The 22,607-nt window shown below is 34.3% G+C and overlaps 1 protein-coding gene across 1 annotated transcript; it reads right to left on the bottom strand.

The window, feature by feature from the left end:
* Positions 1 to 12,946: 12,946 nt before the first annotated feature.
* On the bottom strand, positions 12,947 to 14,203 carry LOC110271457 (uncharacterized). The gene is made up of 5 exons (XM_088484468.1): positions 14,105 to 14,203; positions 13,808 to 14,023; positions 13,617 to 13,709; positions 13,441 to 13,542; positions 12,947 to 13,315 (listed from the first exon to the last, which is right to left on the bottom strand). The coding sequence occupies exons 1-5, from the start codon at positions 14,201 to 14,203 to the stop codon at positions 12,947 to 12,949; spliced, it is 879 nt and encodes a 292-aa protein (XP_088340594.1).
* Between the last annotated feature and the right edge of the window lie 8,404 nt (positions 14,204 to 22,607).

The following is a 22,607-nucleotide window of genomic DNA, read 5'->3' as shown; positions in this document are numbered from 1 at the left end:
TTCATGTGAACATCATAGAAGAGGGGGAAAAAGAGTCTACACCCAATCAGTCTCATGGTCAATCATCACAACCAGCTGCACCAAATCTTGGTAAGGAAAAAGTTGTAGGGGGATTTGGTGATGATGATGCAGGTTATAACAGTGAGGAGTTCCTAGATACTCCATTTAGTGATGATGAGGATGACACGAGAAAGAGGTATCCCATACACAGGCCGTTAAAGAACATGAGTGAATATACTTGGGAGGTGGGAACTTTGTATGTGTCAAGGGAGGAGTTCAAAGACTGTGCCACTGCATATGCTGTCAGTAGTGGCAGGGGGCTGAGATTCACAAAGGTGGATTTGAAGAGGGTTAAAGTGGAATGTGTGAAGGGATGTGAGTGGTACGCATATTGTGGAAAGATGAAGCATGAGCGAAGTTGGAAGTTGAAGAGTTGCAACAACAAGCACAATTGCTCTAGGGAGTTGAAGATTGGAATCATGCATTCAAAGTGGCTGAGTAAGTTCTAGACTATCTGCCAAGACAGATTCTGGTAAGGCTGCTGAAAGTGGAAGTAGGAAGCAAAAGGGCAATAAGAACAAACCACCCTCACACCCAAAGAGGAAGCCAGCTGTGAGCTCCCAACAATCACAAGCTGCTTCGAAAAGGACCAAAGTGAATCATTCACAGACTGCTTCTGCACTAGCCCCAACAACTCCAACGGTTCTGCCAAGCCCAGTGAAGAGGGTGACCCAGTCTCAGCTCAGGTTCATGGCCAGGACTCCACCAAGAGCATGGAAGAATGTGGAATGAATTTGTTTCACTTGTTACAACTTTTGTATTTTGCCTTTTGTATCAGCCTAAGAACTATGGTTGTTGGTTTCACTATTTTCAATTTGGTTTTGCTGCTGCTATTACCAAAAAACTGTTTAGCATCTAGGTTGATTTATATTTCTAGTTCTAAGACATCTAATTAGGAATGTATGTTGGTTAAGTTGCTGACTATTGCCTATCTATGCCATATGGTTGAGGTTAATGCTTTATGTTTGCTCTGTTTCACTGTTTTATTTAATTATTTCTGCTGATAGTTACCTCACTGTTTGTACCATGAGAATGTAAATTGAACACATAAAAGTGGATAACAATAAATTTTCATTCAAATTCATTCAATCAACAGGTTACATTACACCCCAAAATACAGACAACATATTGCCAACACATTACACTAGCCACTATGTTCTGCAGCCTTATTGCAAAAAGAACCTCCCATTTCTTGTTGATGAATATTTTTCACACAGTAATATTATAGCACATGTCCATCCAACCAGACCAACTGCTACTGCCATTCTCAACATCCTCTCAACTGTTTTCACTTTACCCTTCAAGCCTGTGATTCTTCTTTTCAATCGAGCAACTTGTGGCTCTTGCTCCGACTCTGCCCACACAAAGTACCCACACTCTTCTCCAATCTAGGCAAAAACCAAAAGAAAATCCCAATCAGAAAACCAAATAACAGCCATACCCAGCAATTAAGTTTTCTACTTACCCCATAGTTAACACAGCCCCAGAACCTCCGTCCCAGATTCTCTACCGTTGACGAAGTCGCAAGCACTGGCCTCTCCCCACAGTAACAAGTTGTTCTCCGTCGACGACCTTGGCTGCTGTTTTGACCTGAGGCGCTGCTACTACGCGCGGCCTGGGAGCCCTGCGAAGCCATGGGCTCAGCAATCAACTGCAACAGAGACGACGATGGTGAGAAGGAGAAGCTACACGAGGCGCACCATGAAATTAGGGTTTCATCATCCTTTTAAATTAAATTTTCTTTTTTTTTCCAAATTCTCAGTAACGGTCACCAGGGGCAAAGTTTGCCAGAGTGGACAAAGGCATCCACGTAAGCAGCTCCGTTAGTGTTCCGTGAGTGGAATTAACAGTGGGGTAACATTGAATCAATTTTAGAACGTTGGGGACAAAAATAGGACGAATGAAACGTTAGGGACAATTTTAGGACTTACCCCAAACGTTAAGGACAAAAAAAATACTTTACTCATATCTTAAAATGTTAATAGCGACAATCTTAAGAAGGATGGCACCACAACTTTGCCACTTGAAATAATTTACTTCAAATTATATAAACACACTTAAAAATATTTAAAATTATAAATATACTTTAAAATAAATTATTCTCTCTTTTTTTAATTTCAAAGATATTAATTATTTTTTTTTAATTTTAAACATATTAATTATACACATTTTTTCTTTAATTTTTGTAGTCTAATCCTAATCACTTATTTAAATTTAATGGCTATAACTAAATCCTCTCATTTTTCATATAAAAATATATTTTTTGCTAAATATCTCACTCTTTCTCTCTCACATACATATCAAAAATAAATTAAAGGATATATGCAAACACTTCCTATTATTATTATTATTATTATTATTATTATTATTATTATTATTATTATTATTATTATTCACAATTTGGGAACTTGTTTTGTAATAATGTGATTGCAATTCCTAATATTCAAAGAGACGAATTACACCAATAACAGAGAATAGAATTAGAAGCAATGCATAAAAATAATTCTAATTTTAATGTTGTTATGACTTCTATAGACACAGACTAGCACTAGAACCTAAATCAAACAAAACAACCAAATATACTACACTACAAAAAAAATGCTAATTACCATCAGATTTAGTGTTAGAGATTTGTGGCAGGTTTATCGGAGGATTTGCCAGTGAATTTGGCAATAAATTCATCGGGTAAAAAATTACCGTCGAATTTGGTTTTTTGACAGTAAATTCGCTGGAAATAATTGGAAGAAAAAAAGAAAAATTGGCGCAACCATTACCGTCGGATTTAGCGGCGGAAAAATCCGACGGTAAGGTAATTAAATGAAACGTGCCATTTTGGTCACAAGTTATGCGTTAACGACAAATTTTTTCGACGGTAAAATTGCCGATGAAATTAACCCTAAATTTGAATTTGTGCAACATCAGCAACCTCACTTCTCTCTCCATTATCTTTATCTCTCGCCGTCAGCCACCATCGCTGCCATTCGCCACCGCCACCGCCACCCTCACTCACACTACAAAATATCAACTTGCTTATGGGAAATTTTTTGTTGAGGTTTTTTAAAACCTCCCTAATATATTTTATTTGTGAGAAAATATAAAACCCCCATTAATTCATGTTATTTAAAATTTTTAAGCCCAATTGTCCACACAAATAACCCGTTCCTAATCTATTCTGATTAAACTCAAACAAAAAATTGTCAAAAAAAATTAGAAGAGGAAGAAGAGGGAGAATTAAACCCTAGATCTACGCCACCGTATTCGTCTCTTCGCCGTTGTCACCATCAAGCTTGCTATAGCATCTGAGATCAGAGAGAGAGTAACTGGCGATGCCCGCGATGCCATCCTTGACGACATCCAGGAGCAGGTTTTTATCCTCAACTCCACTTTCTCATGGAAGGAGTCAGATCGAGCCGCCGCCAAGTGCGCCACTCATGCGCTCGCCGATCTTGCCAAAAACGGTTAATCCTCCGTTCCTCTTCCTCGATCTCTTAGCATGTTGCTCCCTTCGTTTCAGTTTTTGGCAAATTCGGTCGTGCATGTCTCTCGGTGTAAATCCTTCGGTGGTTGTGTCTTGCAGAGGAAGTGGTGAACATGATTGTCGAAGGAGGAGCTATTCTGGCTTTGGTTCAACACCTCCAAGCTCCTCCCGTGACGGAAGAAGATCTCGTTCAGAAGCTGTTGCCATTTGAGCATGAGGTTGAGAAAGGGAGTGCTTTTGCACTTGGACTTCTTGCCGTCAAGGTAACTTCTACTCCCCCTCCCCTAGTATTAATTATTGTTTAGGAATTATTACATTAGAACTCATTTGTGCCATGGATTTTGCACTCTGAGGTGTATCTGATGTTTGATGTGATTATGCAAAAGTACAAAATTATAGTTATGCTTTTATAATTATTGTTAAAGGTTACTTGTCATAGTGACGGACCACTCCATTTGAATATTGCTTCTTTCTCAAAGACATATTTCTCCTACAACTAGATAATATTATTTTATTTTTTACTTTAACTATGTATAAACAATTATGCAGTTATATCCAATTAGATTAGATAACATTAATTAACATAAGAATTAATTATTGTTAAAATGAATGCACATGTGATCCATCCATTTGCAGAACACATAGCGTATTTGATGCTATTTTAGATACCGAAGCTGACAGTATTGTTCACAAAAACAGCATCAGTGGGGGCCATGCTTGGATATGTCACATAATTCCACTCAGATGTAAGTTATTTATATTATTGGATTGAAGAAACATAATGTTTATCTTTAAAGAAAAATCCCATACATATCATGTAATAATTTCATGTGCAATCTGATTGTGTAAAAAAATTTAAAAATCCCATATGTATGATGTAATAACTTGATTTCTAATTTGGTTGTGTAAAAAATGTAATCAGAAAGAGGCAGAAACACATCTACTAGAACTAGAGGCAAGGGACGGAATCACTATAACAATGGAAGATATCGGCACCTCTCGTGTTTGGAATATGCGCTATAGGTATTCCGAGACTTCATTGTCTAATTTCGAAATTTCATTTGTCTTAGTTTATGTATTTTCCTTTCTGCTTGCTTGTTTTTATCTTTATGATTCATTGAAACTAAATTTTCCCTTTTCTTGAATTCTTGGAGCATTAGATACTGGCCAAACAATAAAAGCAGGATGTATTTGCTAGAGAACACGAGTTTGGTTCCATTTCTATGATTTTGGCTTATACTTGCTAATATTCTTTTTTTTATTGGCTTTCAGTTTTCATCCTTTTTGTTTGGTAATTAGAAAATTTATTTTTAACATTATTTTCCAGTCCTTCATAGTGTTACTTTGCATGTATGGAATTTTCTTTTTTGGATTGGTTTTTGTATTAGTTTTGAGCCGAAGATCCATATGGAAGGTCTGAAATTCTCTTATTTTGATTTTATGCTAATTTTTGGGGATTTTTTTTTGGCAGGCTCACCCAGAAACTGATGAAGTTTATGCCCAGATGACACTTCAACCTGTGCTTTCTGTAAGAATCATTTTGGAATGTCTCAAATGCTTTATAATTCTATAACACTATGATATGCCAAACATCAATTTGTATGATACGAAGTTTGCTATTAATTTGGAGTCTGATTGTAAAGAGAAAAGGCTTGAACCAATGGGGATTGAGTTTTTTAACTGAGTGAGCTAGTTCCTTAGAAAATGGTGAAAAATGCATGCATCAAATGCTGTCTTTTGAAATAAGAAAGTTCAAACAAATTCTAAACAGAAGCATTCCTTCTTCTATTTCTGCTTTCCCACTTCATTAAAAAGGTCTCTTCTTCGCTGTTAATTTAAGCTTTTTATTTATTATGTTCTTGACAGTTTTATGTTTAATTATTCTATATTCATTTATATCTAATAACTGTGTATCTTATCATTTATATATAGAAAATGTGGAGTTTGAGGCAAGAACCTGATATGCATGTTTATCTCTGAATTCTTGCTTTTTCTCTCGAGTATTTCATAGTGTCCTGTTAGATTCTCCTTATGGCTTCTCTTTCTTCAGATATCAACCATCTTTCACACCCTTGCATATATGGTACTCTTTCTCTACTTGTTTCTCTACTACACTTTCATGCTCATGGATGTTCATTTTGGAAAGTTTTGAATAACCCCACCAGCTACTTTTTCAACTTTTAAGTCCTTTTTTTCCATTTGTTGGTTGGTTTTGCTAAATGGATATGCGAATTCTGACAAAGTTTGTGAATTTGATTTGTTAAAGCATGTAAATATAGTATACTTGATGTTGGTATCGTAATGATAATGATTTAATGGTGAGAATTAACTAGTGTTGTATAATTTAGTGGGAAGCAGGGGATTTTGTTCCTTCATATTCAGAGAGAAAGTTTGAGTTTATGAAATAGTTTGGTAAGATTTTCAAGATTGGATCATCAAGTAGAGGAAGGAGTGATAGTAGTGGTCGTCATCTACAGCAGCCTGCAGAGGAAAACATGGTTTGGCGAACACCTTCTAGATCATTAGTAAACACCACCATTTCTTTGAACCGAGCAATTGCACTTTCTTTAGGTGAAAATTTCAAGAGACCAAATGGTAGGTAGTTGGTATTGCTATTGTTTTCAATGAAGTTTCTTATTGTGAAATTGATCAAATTCTAAAGCCCATTTATGTAATTAGATGATATTGAAATATTGAAGTAGTTGTTTTATTTTACTTTTTAAAGAAAAATAGAAATACTTATGTAGAACAATATCATATGCAATTATGTTTGGAACTATTGACATTGAGAATTTTTTTTATAGAGTTATGTTTTATATTGAGGAATTATGTTATAAAAAAATTAGTTTTTAAATTTTGATATTAAAAAATAAATTTCTAATTTGAGAGTATGTAAATGAGATGAGATTAATGAATGATTTGAAATTAAAAATAAATAAATAATTACAGATTTGTGGAGGTTTGAAAATCTCACAAAATAGTTAATTTTTGTTAAATTAAAAAATTAATTTGTGGGGCTTTTGAACTACCACAAAAGTGATTTAAAATCGCCACAAAAGTCCAATATAAAATTCCTACTAAACACATGTAAAACCCCCCACTAAATAGATTGTGGAGGTTTTTAAAAACCCCCGCAAAAGACCTCATGGCACCTCAAATTTTGGAGGTTTTAGAAACCCCCACAAACCATTTGGTGGGGGTTATAAACCTCCACAAATAAGAAAAAAACTGCCATAAATAAATAAAAACCTTGTAGTGTCACTCTCATCACTAGTCACTATCACTCAGCCACTGTCGCCGCCTCAACGTTTTCACGTTCAACACCGCGCTCGTTCAACAGTGTCGGTACCTCCTGCTCCACGCTTGTTCATCACCGTTGTGGTATCCTTCAATCGATCTTCCCTTGTCATCGCTGCATCCAACAAAATTATCAACACCACCAGCAGCATCGTCGCCGGCTCCAACAGCATCTTCGCCTCTCATCGTTGCCACCTCGTCGTTTCTTCCTTCCGTTGTCGCCACCTTCTGTACTAAGTCTCTTTCTCTAATTAGCTTCTTTTGATTTTTTTTCAACATTCGAGGGGTTTAGGGTTTGTTTAGTTGTTTGAATTTTTTTTGAAATTGTTAATCTTCTATGTTTGTATCTCTGTTTGTTCATTTTTTAATTTAATTTAATTTTTGTGTGTGTATTGCAGGAATTCATGTTGAAAACAAGTAAAGGTTCAAGCTTTGTGATTGTTTGTAGGGATCAACAAAAGTAGTTTAGGAAAAATAAATAAAGGTTCAATTTACTATTTTATTTTCTGTTCTTGTTTGTATATTTTTTTCAGTTTTGTAAAGTTTATTCTTATTTTGAACTTGAGAAAAAATGCCTTGTTTTTTTGTTTTTGGATAGAAATGTTTTGAGGGATTAGAAGCAAATTAAAGCAGGGTCTTTGTATTGGGAGAATGTGTTTGAGAATTGTGAAGTTTTGAAAAATAAAACAAGATCTTTATATAGATATATCATGTTTTCAGGGTCTATTATTTTGCCCAGAAGCTGTTTCTTTGTTGCTTCATAACTTCTGCATTTATTACATTGATGCTCCCTATCATGAGGTTAGTATTAATAGGAAATTTTTACATTCTAATGCTCTTCATTTATCAATTTTTATCTAACTTTTGATGCATTTTTACTTCCATAATGATGGTTATCGATGGCTAAGAGAAGGGGGTTGAATCTTGGCCCTTTTTCTTTCTCGTGTATACTTGCTTTTTGTTATGAAAATACAGGAGATATTTTGGTTTTGTCTCTTGACTAGGCAGGAGATACTTTTGTTTTGTCTATAGTGCAGAATCAGAAATAGAGATGAGAGAAGATATTGACACACAGATATATCCTGGTTTAACTACCTAGTGCAATGTAGCCTACATCCAGTCTCCATCATAACTGTGACAGAATTTTACTGTCTTTTCAACAGATTACAGTCACCAATTCTCTCTAGGATCTATCTAATCCTATCTGGGACAAGTCTAGTTTCTAACCCAAACCGAACTTGACTAGGACTCAGCCTAGCGTTCAACAGCAAAGTGCTAACGCAACTTGTAAGGGAATTTCCATAGGATCATGACACAAAATAGAAATACATACAAAGAATTTCTGAGATATTTTTGGATTTTTTTCCAAGTCTAGCTCACTGCCTTTTTTTACTCATTGGATTTTCTTATAAACCTCACCATGTTTGCCTTTTTTTCAATGAGACTCGGACAGACTGAACTGAGAAAAAGAAATACAAAACGATAGCCATAAAGGAGAAAAACTTAGAACAGCTTAGGAAGCTATGAGAATCGAACCAAGTGCTCTATTCCACTCTCCTTGCTCAACCCTTGGTTGTTCACCCTTATTATAGAAGAGTGAAGCCCCCAAAGTTTGAACCAAGTTCAAAACTTGGGTTGTCTCCTTCCTCCTTCATCAGAACTTACAGCGGCGTCATCAATGGAGAGATAGAAGGCCGAATCTTTGACATGCAACATACCTTTCTCTTTCATCCTTTTTCTTCAAGTTCCTTTGATCTTGACCGTGAATCTTTTCTTTGGCTCCAAGTTTGGTTTTGGACCATGAATTCAAGGAAGAGCACCATTGACTTATTATTTTCTATGGTTGTTGCCTGAAACTCAGTAGTTTTCTTCACGGTTCCTTGGTGTAGCATGAATAAGAAAATCACCTTTTTGTGATCTTCTTATGCTTTGATATCTTCCTTTGTTGTAGCCCTTCTTCTCGCTTGAAATTGGAAACAAGCTTTTGGTTCTTCGTCGATCCCTAGCTTTGTATCTTTCCTCTTTCTTCTTTCTTGGTTTAGTGACTTGATGTGATAGGGAAGAGAAAGAAGAGAGAAAAGAGAGAGATTGTGTTCGGTGGAAGTGAGCAAGGGATTCAAATGAATTGAATTTTGTTTACCCGGTTAGTAACTAGGTTGAAGAGAGATAGGTTTGAGAGTGATCACCAACTTGGGCTTGGATCTTTATTTGGGCTAGGTTTGATTTCTTTCTTTCTTATGGTTCAGTTATCCCAGCCTTCATGGATTAGGATTTGAGTGAATGAAGTGGTATGGTTGGAATTTGTGTTGGCCAATGTGTTTGTATTTGTAGGCTTGCTTTCTGGGCCTATTTCAATTTAAATTAATTTTTGCACATTGCACAAAAATAATCATACAACCAATTTGATAATAAGCCAATAATGTTTGATCATCACATTAATCAAGTTTTAGTTTTCTAAACTCAACACATAAAATATTTTTGATGCATTTTTACTTCCATAAAATATTAATTTATTATAAACCATTTTCGTAGCTTTGGTATTGACTTGCATTCCTCAGATTCTTTAAACAAAAAAAAAGCCATAAATGCTCTTCACGCAATCGCTCATAGAGTCTAATAGACTCTTTTTCATTTGCTTAAGAGTTATTGCAGTTGGGAGCCAATGTGATTTCGTTGGACGAGCCATTGCTCTGTTTAGATGACCTTGCATACCAAGTTGAAGAAGTTCTTGAATTCTTTGGGTATGTAGTGGATCATTTATTTGTATTTTATCTTAGCATAAAGATTTAGCAACTCATAGTGGACCTTGAGAACATATCCCTCCATTGTTTTCACTGCAAGAATATGTTAGTAATTGTTATCATGCACTAAAACTAGTAAAAGAATACATCTATAGCATCTCAATGTAAAGAAATTTAGTATAAGAACTTGTAAAACTTTGAATTTCGTTAGTTTGTAAATTATTAAATTTAAATATTTAAAATTATATATTGAATTTTCAAACAAATTTTTTAAAAAAAATTAAAATTTAAGTTTACCGTCAGATTTGTCGGGAGAAAAATTTGATGGTAACAAGCTCCAGAATTTTGCCAATTAAAAATTTATATCCGCTGCTAAATCTGCCAGTAATTAGCGACAAACGAAAAAATCCGCTCGTAAATAGTTACCAGCGAGGTTTATACCGTTGGATTTATTCTGCCGCTAAATCTACGGTAAACAAGTTACTGGTGGTATCCGATGACTTTCTTGTAGTGCTAATTACCACATAACAAAACCACATTGAACATGTCTAGTGACACAAGTTATCAAATTGCCTATCCCTTAGCAAGCTTATTAGCAAATCAACAATTATATACTTAGTGAACTAAAAAAATTTTCTAGTTTATAGCATCCAAAAACTAACAACAAAGTCAATTTTATTTGCATGGATAGTTCAAATAGGATTGAAAATTTGCACTTCATGCAATTGATTGCAATGTAAACTTTAAACTAAATAATAGCATATGGGTAGAAGCTAAGCCACCAAGCCAATCAACCTAGTGTATGTATAGCAAAGGAACGCCATATAGAAATCTAATGCAGAATTGTGACAATATTTTTCTATTTTGAATCAATAATAGCAAAATAACAATTTATAGAAAATGCATTTCCAGAGAACATGAAGAAGTAAATGTTGTAATAACTAACCGTAGCAATATAGTAATTAGTAATTAGTTTCATAACAAAACAGAGTAGCATTATACCAAATCGTATTAAAATCATAACAGCAACCAAATCAATTAAAATCAGAAGAGAAGAGACACTTTAGTTACCTAACTCGAATCCAGAAAGGAGAAGAGATATGGCGCGGAGCAGAGACCGTCTAGTAGCGACGGTGTGACACGACGAAGGGCAGAGAACCAGCGACCGCAAGATAGGGTGCAAAGTAGAGAAGCAACGACAACGAGATACGGTGCAAAGCAAAGGGTCAGGGATGGCAAGAATTATGGGGAGTAGAGAAGAGGTGACAGCCAGAAATGACGAGGAGCAGGAAAGCAGAACTGATGCACAGCGAGGAGGGGAGAAGCAGAAATGATGCACAACAAGGAGGGGAGAAGCAATGACGACCCACGACGAGGAGGGGAGAAGCAGCGACGACCCACGGCGAGGAGGGGAGAAGCAACGATGACCATGGCGAGGAGAGCAGAGAAGCAACGATAGCACACAGGGGACTGCTTCAACGATGGTGAGGGCTGCCTGATGATTTTTTATTTTTGATGATGATGACTCTGATAAGTGTTGAGTTTAGGACTAGAGCACGAGGGAAAGAGAACTGTGTTGTGTTTTCGGAAGCTTTTACCATTTTTTTTAAGTTTAAAAATAAATATTATTTTATTATTTATGAAGGGAATATTTTTTTTGTTTTCCGCTCTAGAATTTATTTGTTATACATTTATAACAATAGTTTTTGGGTGTTCTACAAATTTAGTATTTATAGAGAATGATTTTTTTGCGTAACTTTTGAATAATTATTCAAACAACATTTAAAAATCATTGCTTAATAAAAAATCATGGTAACAGTTTGAAAACCATTCTTTATAATGATCTCATAGAATGATTTTATTTTGTTGCTGTAAAATACTAAAAAATTAAATTTCAACAATAACATTGTAAAAATCGTTGTCTAAAACTATTTTATAAAATGGTTTTATGGTGTTGGAAATTTTAGCGTTGTTAAAACCCGTTTTTGTTGTAGTGACTCTTGTAAATAAGAGATTGGTTATAAAAAAATTGATTATATATCCTCTATGATTTATTCAATAGACATTTGAAAAATTTATTTGTGTAATTATGATTAATGTTAATTATTTATTTAATTTGAAATTTGAAAACCAAATCACTCTCATGGTAAAATCATTTTTATAAATTGGAAGAGTTTTCAATTATAAGTCCAATTTGTAACTTTTACCATGGTTTGAAAAAAAAGTTTTGCCATAATTGAGTGATTTAGTTTTCAAAATTCAAGTTAAATATGATTAGGGTTAAAGTTTTAAAAAATTGGTCCGACTAAACCATTCAACCAGTTGAAACCAAGATTTCAGTCACTCATCTGACTCGGTTGAATCCAAAATTTAAAAAATATGAATTAGAAGTTTGGAGATATGAACAAATTATTAAAGTTGTTAATGCAATATGTGATGTTGTTTGGATATTTTTTTTCTATTGTATTATGATGTTGTAACATAAATTAGATGTTCTTAGGATGTGATAAAGATTAGAGAGCAATAAATATTTTTAAGGTATGTTTTGTTAGAAGATAAATTATAGAATTTAAATAAATTTTTACCTTATTTAAAAATTACAATTATCTTAATTTCACTACAAAGGAAACGGGAAATAGCGGCGGGTGATTTGTGGCGGTTTTAAGCCGCCGCAAAACGGAATTCCAGCGGTTTGTTAAGCGTCTGGTTATATGATTTTGTGGTGGTTCTCAGGAACCGCTGGCACAACCGCCGCAAAACCGAGAAATAGCGTCGCAATGTTTAGCGGCGGTTTGAAACCGCCGCGATCTGGACAACAGTGATTCGCGCGAAATGACAGTCGGTTTGAAACCACTGCTGTTTAATGGCCACGGTTTTGTTCAAATTTAATTACCGGCGGTTTGAAAACGTTGCTGTTTAACGGCCAATGTTTTTTGAAATGTAACTGGCGAAACCACCGCTATCTCCTAACCTGAATTTCCAAATTTCAAACGGCTAGTTCGCAACCGCCACTATTTTCCGGTTGAATAGCCGCAAAAATACTGTATTGTACACTGGCAATCCACTCTATTTTTTATTTTAATGTACATTTTTTCTTCTTTTTTTAATCCTTCTTAATATTAGTAAGTTAAATTATTTTATATCCCGAAAAATAAATTGCAAGGTAAATGGCAATAGCAAAACCATTAATTTAATTAACATAATTATCCGAATATCAACAAAGTGTACTCCCTACTAAGAGTTGCATAATCAACTACATAAAAGTGTATATCTGAAAGAAGAAAAGGTTCCATAATCCTAAGATCTACTTTCTATTTTGTCCCTCCAACGTACTCATCCATGTGGCGACGTCTGATGGCAGCTTCCTACCTTACCCTTGAAGTAGACATATCAAAGCACTCTCCATTGCCTGCATCCTGACCTTCCCAGCTGCTACTTCATCCTCCACTGCCTGTCTTTTTGTCTTCTCGGCTGCTACTTCATCCTTCACTGCCTTCCTTTTCAATTTCTCTGCTGCCAACTCTGCTTGTAGTTCAAGCAGCACCCTTTGGGTCTCCTCCCTTTCAAAACCATTACTTGGCTGATGGGAATTCATACCGAAGACTTGACTAGAAGTCGGCCCCAACCCCATGCCATGCACCCTACCTGGGTGCTCCTTTCCGAGAGCTTGAGCAAGCGAATCATTCTGAGACAACGGTCTAAAGGATTCATCACGTTGCTCAATAGCCTCAATTCTTTCCTACACACATAGATAAGTAATTATAAGCATTTATTAGCTAATCGCTAACCGCACAGACTTCCAATTAAATTTTAAAAACTAAAACATAGAAGAAACTACTTCCCGATTCTCAACACATTACTTACTCCAATAGCCCGAGCTGCATCATGAATATAGGAGCCATTAGTTCTTTTGTGCGTTAAGAGATACAACTCTCCTCTACTAACTCTCCTCCCTTGTTGTTCCGACTGTACCAATAATGATGACAAAGTAAATAAGTAGAGGAAGATATAGTTCAAAAACATTCCCAAAATTAGATTACCTCTTCTTCTCTGAGCCTTGCCAAGCTTTTCGATCCCCCGGTGTGGGTGTAAAGCTGCTTTGATCGATTCTCAGCATTTTTCCTGCACTTCTCCTGTCATGCCATCAAATTAAGAGTTACTAGACACTAGTTCTGACTAACTCAATGTGACATAAATGGAATTTTTCTGTTATGAAATGAAACTATATTACCTGTGTCTCTTCGCTGTTGCGATAGTCGAGAAACCATCTCCAATAGTCCGCAGTAATTCCATCTAGGCGGTTTTCAATATTTTCTTCAATTGAAAGTTCTGGGTCATAGCAGTGATGGTATAATCTGTTCCTTGTTTCCTTCCAAGCCCTTCCTAGAATTTTGAATATTATACGCTTGATAATTCCTCTACTATCTTCTTCAAAATGGAACATTTCCTGCAACATTAAAATTAAGTTGTCAGTAGTGTTCAAATTATGAGTTTGGAATGGTACGAAAAAATAAAAATAATATTTTACCTTTACACATTCATTATAGACCTTGTCCCTGGTGCGAACCTTTCTCCAGTTCTTCTCGCAGATTGGGAATTTGGTGTAGTCAGATCCTAGCAGTCCCATAACGCTGCTCAGTAGACCTGCTTCATCCCCAACTGGTTGCAGTTCACTGTTAAACCTGAGTACGATCTTTCTCCCGTTAGGTGACTTCATAGCTTCCTTCACACTCAGTTTGACCTGTTTGATTGTGCCATCAGATTCTGTAAAACATATTTATTCTTAGTTAGTTACCATTGGAGCCAAGCTGCGATGACATCATAGGAAAATAGCTAAACGAAAAAATAGAATTAAATAAATTCTCTTATACCAATTGTTTTAACATCCCAAAATTCTGTGGTCTTGCGTCCCTTGCGCTTCTGAGCATCCGATGCAGCAAAAAGGTTATCAACATGTTGCTCAAAAGAATCTACATCATCTGCCTCTGGGTCTAAATCTTCGGCGTCCGGCTCCGAGTTTTAAACATCATGGGTGCAAGCCTGTGGAGCAGGCAGTGGTTCACTGCGGAGCGGACGAAAGGGGCATAAAGACGAGGATGCGGGGACACCACTGCCACTGGATGGCAGAATTGGGCAGTCCGCTCTCTGCGAAGTTGAAGCCGCATCAAATCCTACTTGAGGCTGTTGACATGCTGTCTCTACACGGGCTTTCTTCGTGAAATGACCTACCCTTGGCATCTTTCCTAATTGCATTCGGATCATAACAAAGTGATAATAATTAATATACAGATAATAATATGTATTAACATGCAAAAATGACATTGGCATACCCTAGTTACTATTAATTGAACTTGGGTATTTATGGCATATTGATATTAAACAATTTATAAAATGAGACCAAAGACCACAGTTAAGGGTGATAATAGATAATTTAATATATAATATATACAAAGACATGAAGACAGTTCATTTTCAATTCTCTTATCTTGTTACTCAACAAGAAGTTGATGTCAATCTGTTTCCACTCTAAGCTATAAGCACAAGTGGACAATATATTCTTGTTTTGTAAAATTCCTCTCTCATAAATATATCATAATATATATGTGTGTAAAAATGTTGATGAAATGAATGTTAATAAATTAAAGCATACATTTGATGCACTTTTGTGGAAACTTGTTCATTGGAATGGTCTAGTTGCAATTCTAGATCTCATTATATATTTCTGAAAAAATAACAAGGCCTATATAGACTATAGCATCATCATCATAGCACAAAATACTACAAGCCAAAAAGTTAAATAAAAAAATTCATTCTATGAATTATTAATTAAGTTTATTATATATATATATATATATATATATATATATATAAATAATAAACTTAATATGTACTATTCAAAAATCATTAAAAAGGAAAAAAAACCCTGTCTATCTCTTTTTACTGTAACAAACAAATTTGGTTTATCATGAGTAACAGTGGTTTTAGGAAATAGGAACATTAAAATAGTTTACCACACCTCATCAAAGACTTGATTATTCAAAATAATTTCAGCATTTTTTAATAAAATATAAAATGGTTCTCAAAATGTCATTCATGTCTACCTTATTTTATTTGCCAATCTGAAATCATAACTATTCTAATTATGACAGCACATAACATATAGATTAGGAGAGTACATGAGTAAATGGATTGAGAATACATATATAGGTTAGGAGAGTACATGAGTAAATGGATTGAGAGACTCTATTAACAAAGAACTCAAAGTTGGGCCTAAAAAGGTTAACCATTGATGTATTCATAATTACTCTATAATGCCTAGATTCATCATAATATTCTGCACTATTGGAGGTTAATTTTGGGCTTGAGACTTAGCAGTAGCATGTTTATCAATTAGAAATGTGAGTCAATAGAAGTATCTAGAAAAGTTAAAATGCCAAGGACAACTACAGCCTTCAAAGAATTCATGTTTTGTTATTTGATTAGGCTTATATTGATCATACACGTTATTCTAATACTACTTTTTCTAAGTTTGAACTAAGACAATTCATTTGACCCAAAATATATAGTCATGGATACATAACAAAAGGGCAAAGTCTCTGATACATAACAAACAATATTTGATAACTAGAAAATTCTTGTATATAATACTCCATGCCCATTCTTATTAGTTTAAGTCACATCTCCTGTATTTAAAGGTTACTAATTTCTAAAAGATTGAAAATTTTTCCTTTTTCTAAGGTCTAATTGTGCGTGGCATCATTACTAAGTATTAGGTATTTTTTAGCATTTAAAATAAGATAAAGGATCCTATATGGTAAGTGGGAAGTGGGAGACTTGAGAATCATGATAAATTGGTTTAGCGTTATTGGTATTGATTAAGAAATTACTGAACGCAGTCAATACTGAGAATAAAAAACGTAGGCAACCATTATCAGCAACAATATTCAATTATAACAGTGAGAACATAAAAAATGCATTCCAACTGAGAATTAATACCCAACTCAGAATCCACCATTAACGAACTCATGCTCCTCATCAACAAAAGGCACTCCCCATTAACAAATTAACTCAGCTAACCACATTAGGAGCAACTTGCTGTCAACTTTAAACTCATTATTGGCTTCTTTTTCAAACACTAAACAAGTAAAAAAGCACAGGGTGTCCAGGGGTGCTTACCCGCAGGTGGATGGCTGGATTGATGGTGAGAGTGGAACCACCAGGCTTCGGGCAGAGCGAGAAGGGGCTCTCGACATTGGATCGCCGCAGAGACAGGCGTGGAGGAGAAGAAGCAAGACGAAGAAGGCTTCTTAGTGGTTCGACAATATTGAGCAGGTTTAGTATTAGTGGAAAAAAAAGGATTATGGATGTGGCGGTGTCTTCTCTGATTTTAAATTTAAGTTTTTTTTCTTTTTGTAATTTTTTTATAAGTATTATTAGTTATTAATAGAAAAATTATAAAAAAAAATATAAACTCAACGAATAATCACCAAATTAAAAAAAAAATTATTTTGTGAAAATTTAAGAATAATATTGGTTGTTTACAAAGAAAAGTTTATAACAAAAATATATACTTAGTATAAAATTACCAACATTTTGCGTATAAGAATATCTTATTTTTATAATCAAGGACGCCAAAAATAGAATAAAAAATTCAATCTCTAAAGTTTATTTTAAAAATATATATTTACTGTTGGGTATTGTTATTGTATTCTTAATCTACTAGAAAGTAAATGTAAATAAAAACATAAAAAAATTTCTTATTAATATCATAATGTTATTACTAATATATAGAACGTAATACTACTATGATAATAATAATAATAATAATAATAATAATAATAATAATAATAATAATAATAATAATAATAACTCATTATTATTACGGTGATACTAATATTTATTATCGTAATATTATAATAATACTATAACTAATTATAAATTAATGAGTGCATTAATTTGGTGTAAAATAAATTGGTAAATTATTTGGATAAATTAAACTATTTCGACATTTTAGGTTATGAATTCAGGGTGTAACTATAGATCTTATTTAATCAAATCATGCCTATTAATTAATTCATGTCATTTTGCCCACACTACAGCAGATCTGCCTCTTACCAGCAATTTTCAGGAGGACTAGCGGCGGTTTATAACCGCCGCAAAATGACTTACTAGCGGTTCAAAAATCGTTGTTGTATAGGACGTGGACATTTGATTTTGCAGCGGTTTTGTTGAACCGCTGGCACAACCGCTGGGAAACCACTTGGTTGGCGTCGATTGATTTAGCGGCGGTTTCAAACCGCCGCTATTTGACCAACAAGAAATTCGAATGCATTTTCTGGCGGTTTTGAACCGCTGCTGTTCTATTGACCGTTGTATTTTTATATATGTATTCTGCGACAGTTCCAAACCGCTGCTATCTGATTTTCCCAAAAATTTAAATTTATCTTCGGCCATTTGATAACCGCCGCTATTGTTCCGTCTAAATGGCCGCAAAATGACTGTATTTTGCACCAGCAATCAACGCTCCTTTAATTACAGAATTATTTTTTTTGAATTTTTTCTGATATTAGAAAACTTAATAATTTTGTAACTGAATGAATAAATTGATGGGTGAACGAATAAAAATCAAAACTGATAAAATTAATCATTAATCCAAATACCAATAAAGTGTATTCCTTACTAAGAGTTGCATAATTAACAATAAAAAAGTGTATATTTAACTTAAAGAATAAATGTCAAATCCTTAGATCTACTCTCTACTCTGTCCCTTCAATGAATTCATCCATGCAGCCACGTTTGGTGGTAGCTCCCCACCTTGCCCCCGAACTAGACACATCTGAGCACTCTCCACGTCTTCTCGACTGCTACTTCATCCTCCATTGCCTTCCTTTTTAATTTCTCAGCCGCCAGCTCTGCTTGCAGTTCAAGCAACACCCTTTGGGTCTCCTCCCTTTGAGTTCCAATGCTCGATTGAGATGAATTCGTACCGAACACTTGACTAGTAGTCGGTCCGATTCCCATGCCACGCACTCTACCTGGGTGCTCCTTTCCAAGAACTTGAGCAAGTGAATCATTCTGAGACAACAGTCTAGATGATTCATCATGTTGCTCAATCTCCACAATTCTTTCCTACACAGTTAGATAAGCGTACAGAAGCATTTATTAGCTAATTGCTAACCAAACAAACTCTGAACACAATTTTAACAAACAAAACCTATGAGAAACAACATAGCAATTCTCAACACATTACTTACACCAACAGCCTGAGCTGCATCATGGAGATAGGATCCATTAGATCGTTTGTGCATTAAAACAAACAACTCCCCCTACTAACTGGACGCCCCTGTCGTTCCGACGGCAACAATATAGCTTAAATAGTGAATAGGTCTACATAGAGAAGGTTCAAAGAGTAAGTGAATCCTAAATTACCTCTTCTTCTTCGAGCCTTGCCAAGCTTTTCGATCCGCCAGTATGAGTGTATAACTGCTTCGATTGATTCTCAACATTTTTCCTACACTTCTCCTATTATGCCATCAAACATAAGAGCTACTAGACACTATTTCTGACTAACTCAATGTGACATAAATAGAATTTTTAAAATATGAAATAAAAATAAATTACCTTTGTTTCTTTACTGTTGCGATAATCAAGGAACCATCTCCAATGATCCGCAGTAATTCCCGGTGGACGGCCTTTAATATTTTGTTCAAGGGTCAGATCTTCTTTGTAAAAATAATGATACAAATGGTTCCTCGTGTCCTTCCAAGCCCTTCCTAGCATTTTTAATATTGTACGCTTGATAATTCCTCCACTATCTTCTTCAAAATGGAATAATTCCTGCAAGAGTAGAATTAAATTGTTGGTAGGCGTCGAATTAAGATTCTGGGATTGTACAAAAATATAACGATTTACCTTTACACATTCATTATATATCTTATCCCTAGAGCGAACCTTTCTCCAGTCCTTCTCGCAGATTGGGAATTTGGTGTAGTCAAATCCTAGCATTCTGACAATGCCGCTTAGTATACCAGCTTCATTTCCAACTGGTTGCAGTCTATCGTTGAACCTCAGTACAATATTTCTACCGTTAGGTGGCTTCATAGCCTCTCTCACACTTAAATGAAGTTGCTTGATTGTCCCATCAGACTCTGTTTATCATAGTTAGTCTGTGTAAGTAACCACTGTGGCCAAGATGCAATGAAATCATAAAGAAATTACTCATAAAAAAATACATGGGATAAATTATTATATACCAATTGTTTTAACATCCCAAAATTTGGTGGTCTTGCGTCTCTTGCACTTCAGAGCCTCTGATGCAGCAAATAGGTTGTCAACGTGTTGCTCAAAAGAATCTACCTCATCTGCCTCTGGGTCTAAGTCTTCATCAGGCGGTTCCGAGTGTTGAGCACCATTCGCGGAAGGCTGTGGAGCAGGCAGTAGTTCGGTACGGGGTGGTCGAAAGGGTCGTAAAGATGAGGTCGGGGCGGCACCAGTACCACCAGAGGGGGAATCAGGCCATCCACTTGGGGAACGGATGAAGCCGCAGCAAATCCTGTTTGCATTTGCTGACATAACGAGTCTACCTTTGATTTCTTCGTGAAACGACCTATCCTAGGCATCTTAATAAACTTAGTACCACCAAAAAGATAACTTAATACTATTATCAAAATGTAAACAATAAACAAAAATTCAAACAACATTAAATATAACCAAATATTTAGACACGTATATCAATAATATATATATATATATATATATATATATATGTTATAGCTCGTAAAAGAAATAGCAATAGGCTTAAAATGAGTTAATTGGAAGCAACGTGCCTTTTTGTTATCTCTGTCATGCGTATAATTTTTTCATAGACCAAACAGGTGCAATATAAATTAATAATAATGCATGCGGTTCAAATATGGAATTTTATATACCAAAACATATATAAAACATATAGAACAGCACATGATAAAATTATCATAAGCAACTATATATTTCTTTTCACATTCGAATGTACATTCAAATGCATGAATTACTACTTGGTTGCATAAGCACTATAAACCCATTACCTGAAATCAAATCAAGTAAAAACAATTTTAAGTACTCTGTGTAAGTCATGAACGCTGACTTCTACAATTGACCAAGAAATCTTATTCTGAAATAAACTAAAAACATATCGTGCTTATTCTTTCAATTATTTAAAATACTCACTATTAATTTCTTATTCTTGTGCATTATTTCATAACCTGACATATGAATGTATAAATAAACTCCTCTCCTTGACCTATATTCACATATCTTATCAGTTTATAATTATCTTTTTTCTACATACATTAAAGTGGAAATTTAGATATGAATTGACTTTGTAAATGTTTTGAGAAAAAGGAGAATGGTGTTTACTTTTTTTTTCCTTTCTCATAGTTAAAGTCAACACAAAACCAACTAAAATAAAGAGGATAAAAATTTGTAAATTCAAAATTCTGGATAATGGAAAGCCATAGACAAATTTCCTAGCTCAGTTACAGCCATCACAGTTAAAGCTATGAACTGACTAAAGAAATAGGAGAGAAACAGGATTGTGATAAACAACAATTTCCAGCAGAAATTATTACATAAATATACTGCTAAATTATAAATTACAGTTAATACAATTTTCATCAGCACACAACAGTTGTGGATATTATAATAAGATAACCTTTTTGTTAATGATAATCAAATAGTTAGTAAATTGCAAATCACAAAAAATACCACTAAATGTGGCAAGGCAAAGTTATTTCTCAAATTATTGAAATACTAGATATGTTAAACAAGTGCAGTATAGCAACAATAATGCATTTGAAGAAGATTTTTTTAATTATTGTTTTCAAAACTAAATCATGAGAAAGAAAGGGAGGAACTTGATCATGGAGACACAATTTAAATTCCATAAATAAGGGTTAATAAACATGCGATTCTCAATGGGCAAATTAGCAACCACACAAGATCAAATATTTGTGCTTACCGGCAGCGAGAGAAAAGTTATCGACGCTGTTACTTCTCACAATGCAATTGCTTGATGGTGGACAAGGCAGGAAGACGCTGATGGATTCTGGCTCCGCAACGTCGATGGCTACTCCAACTTGATGAAATCCGAAGACTGCTTGGAGGAAGAGAATCGGTCCAGTAGCAACAAGCAGAAGTGCGTCTCGTGGGAGGCTTTAGTGGTGAAAGAAATTAGGATTAGGTTAGTGGCGGGATTATGTATTTTGAACATAGAAAGACTGAGTTCCTTTCTCTCCTGAGGGTGGTAACAATAACAGACTTCACTCAGCAGTGTAAAAAGCCACAATTTATATGTATATACAATAAAAAAACCATGATATATTTTATTATAACAATATTAATAGACTTATTCAAAAAATCATATATGTAATTGGGGGCTAAAATAATGTGAATAATAATAATAATAATAATAATAATAATAATAATAATAATAATAATAATAATAATAATAATAATAATAATAATAATAATAATAAGTTTGTAATAAGAATAATAATAAAAAAATTGTTAAAATGAATTTTTTTATTTTTTTAATTAAAAAAAATTGGCTTTACTTCATGATAGAATTTAAAATTGAATCATTTTTAATTCAGGTAAAACAAAAACTAACATCTGTGTAAAAAAATGATTTTAAAATTATGTATGTTAAGAGTACTACCAAAAAAAAAACACTAACTTTTATTATAGTCCTTGAATTTACTTATTATAGTACTTGAATTTTAATTATGTATCTATAACAATATATAACAATATCTCAAATATCAGCCATTCTTTTTTTTCTATGTTACCCAAATTTTTATAATTTAAAACTCAGTCACGTACTCAAAGAAATTTAACAAAATTGCTCACTCTCAATCGTAAGATTATAACAATGGCTCTATTTGCAAAATAGTTTAAAAACGGTAATTTTGTCTATTCAAGATTTATTATTATAACTTATGTTAATTCTATTAATCAAAATTATGAATAATAATTTTAATTTTTTATTTTTAGGA

The sequence above is a fragment of the Arachis ipaensis genome, chromosome B4 (genome assembly GCF_059453495.1).
Source record: "Arachis ipaensis isolate K30076 ecotype BB chromosome B4, ASM5945349v1, whole genome shotgun sequence".
Lineage (NCBI taxonomy): Eukaryota > Viridiplantae > Streptophyta > Magnoliopsida > Fabales > Fabaceae > Arachis > Arachis ipaensis.
Note: the sequence above shows the minus strand (reverse complement) of the source record. Positions and strands in the feature narration are given on the sequence as shown.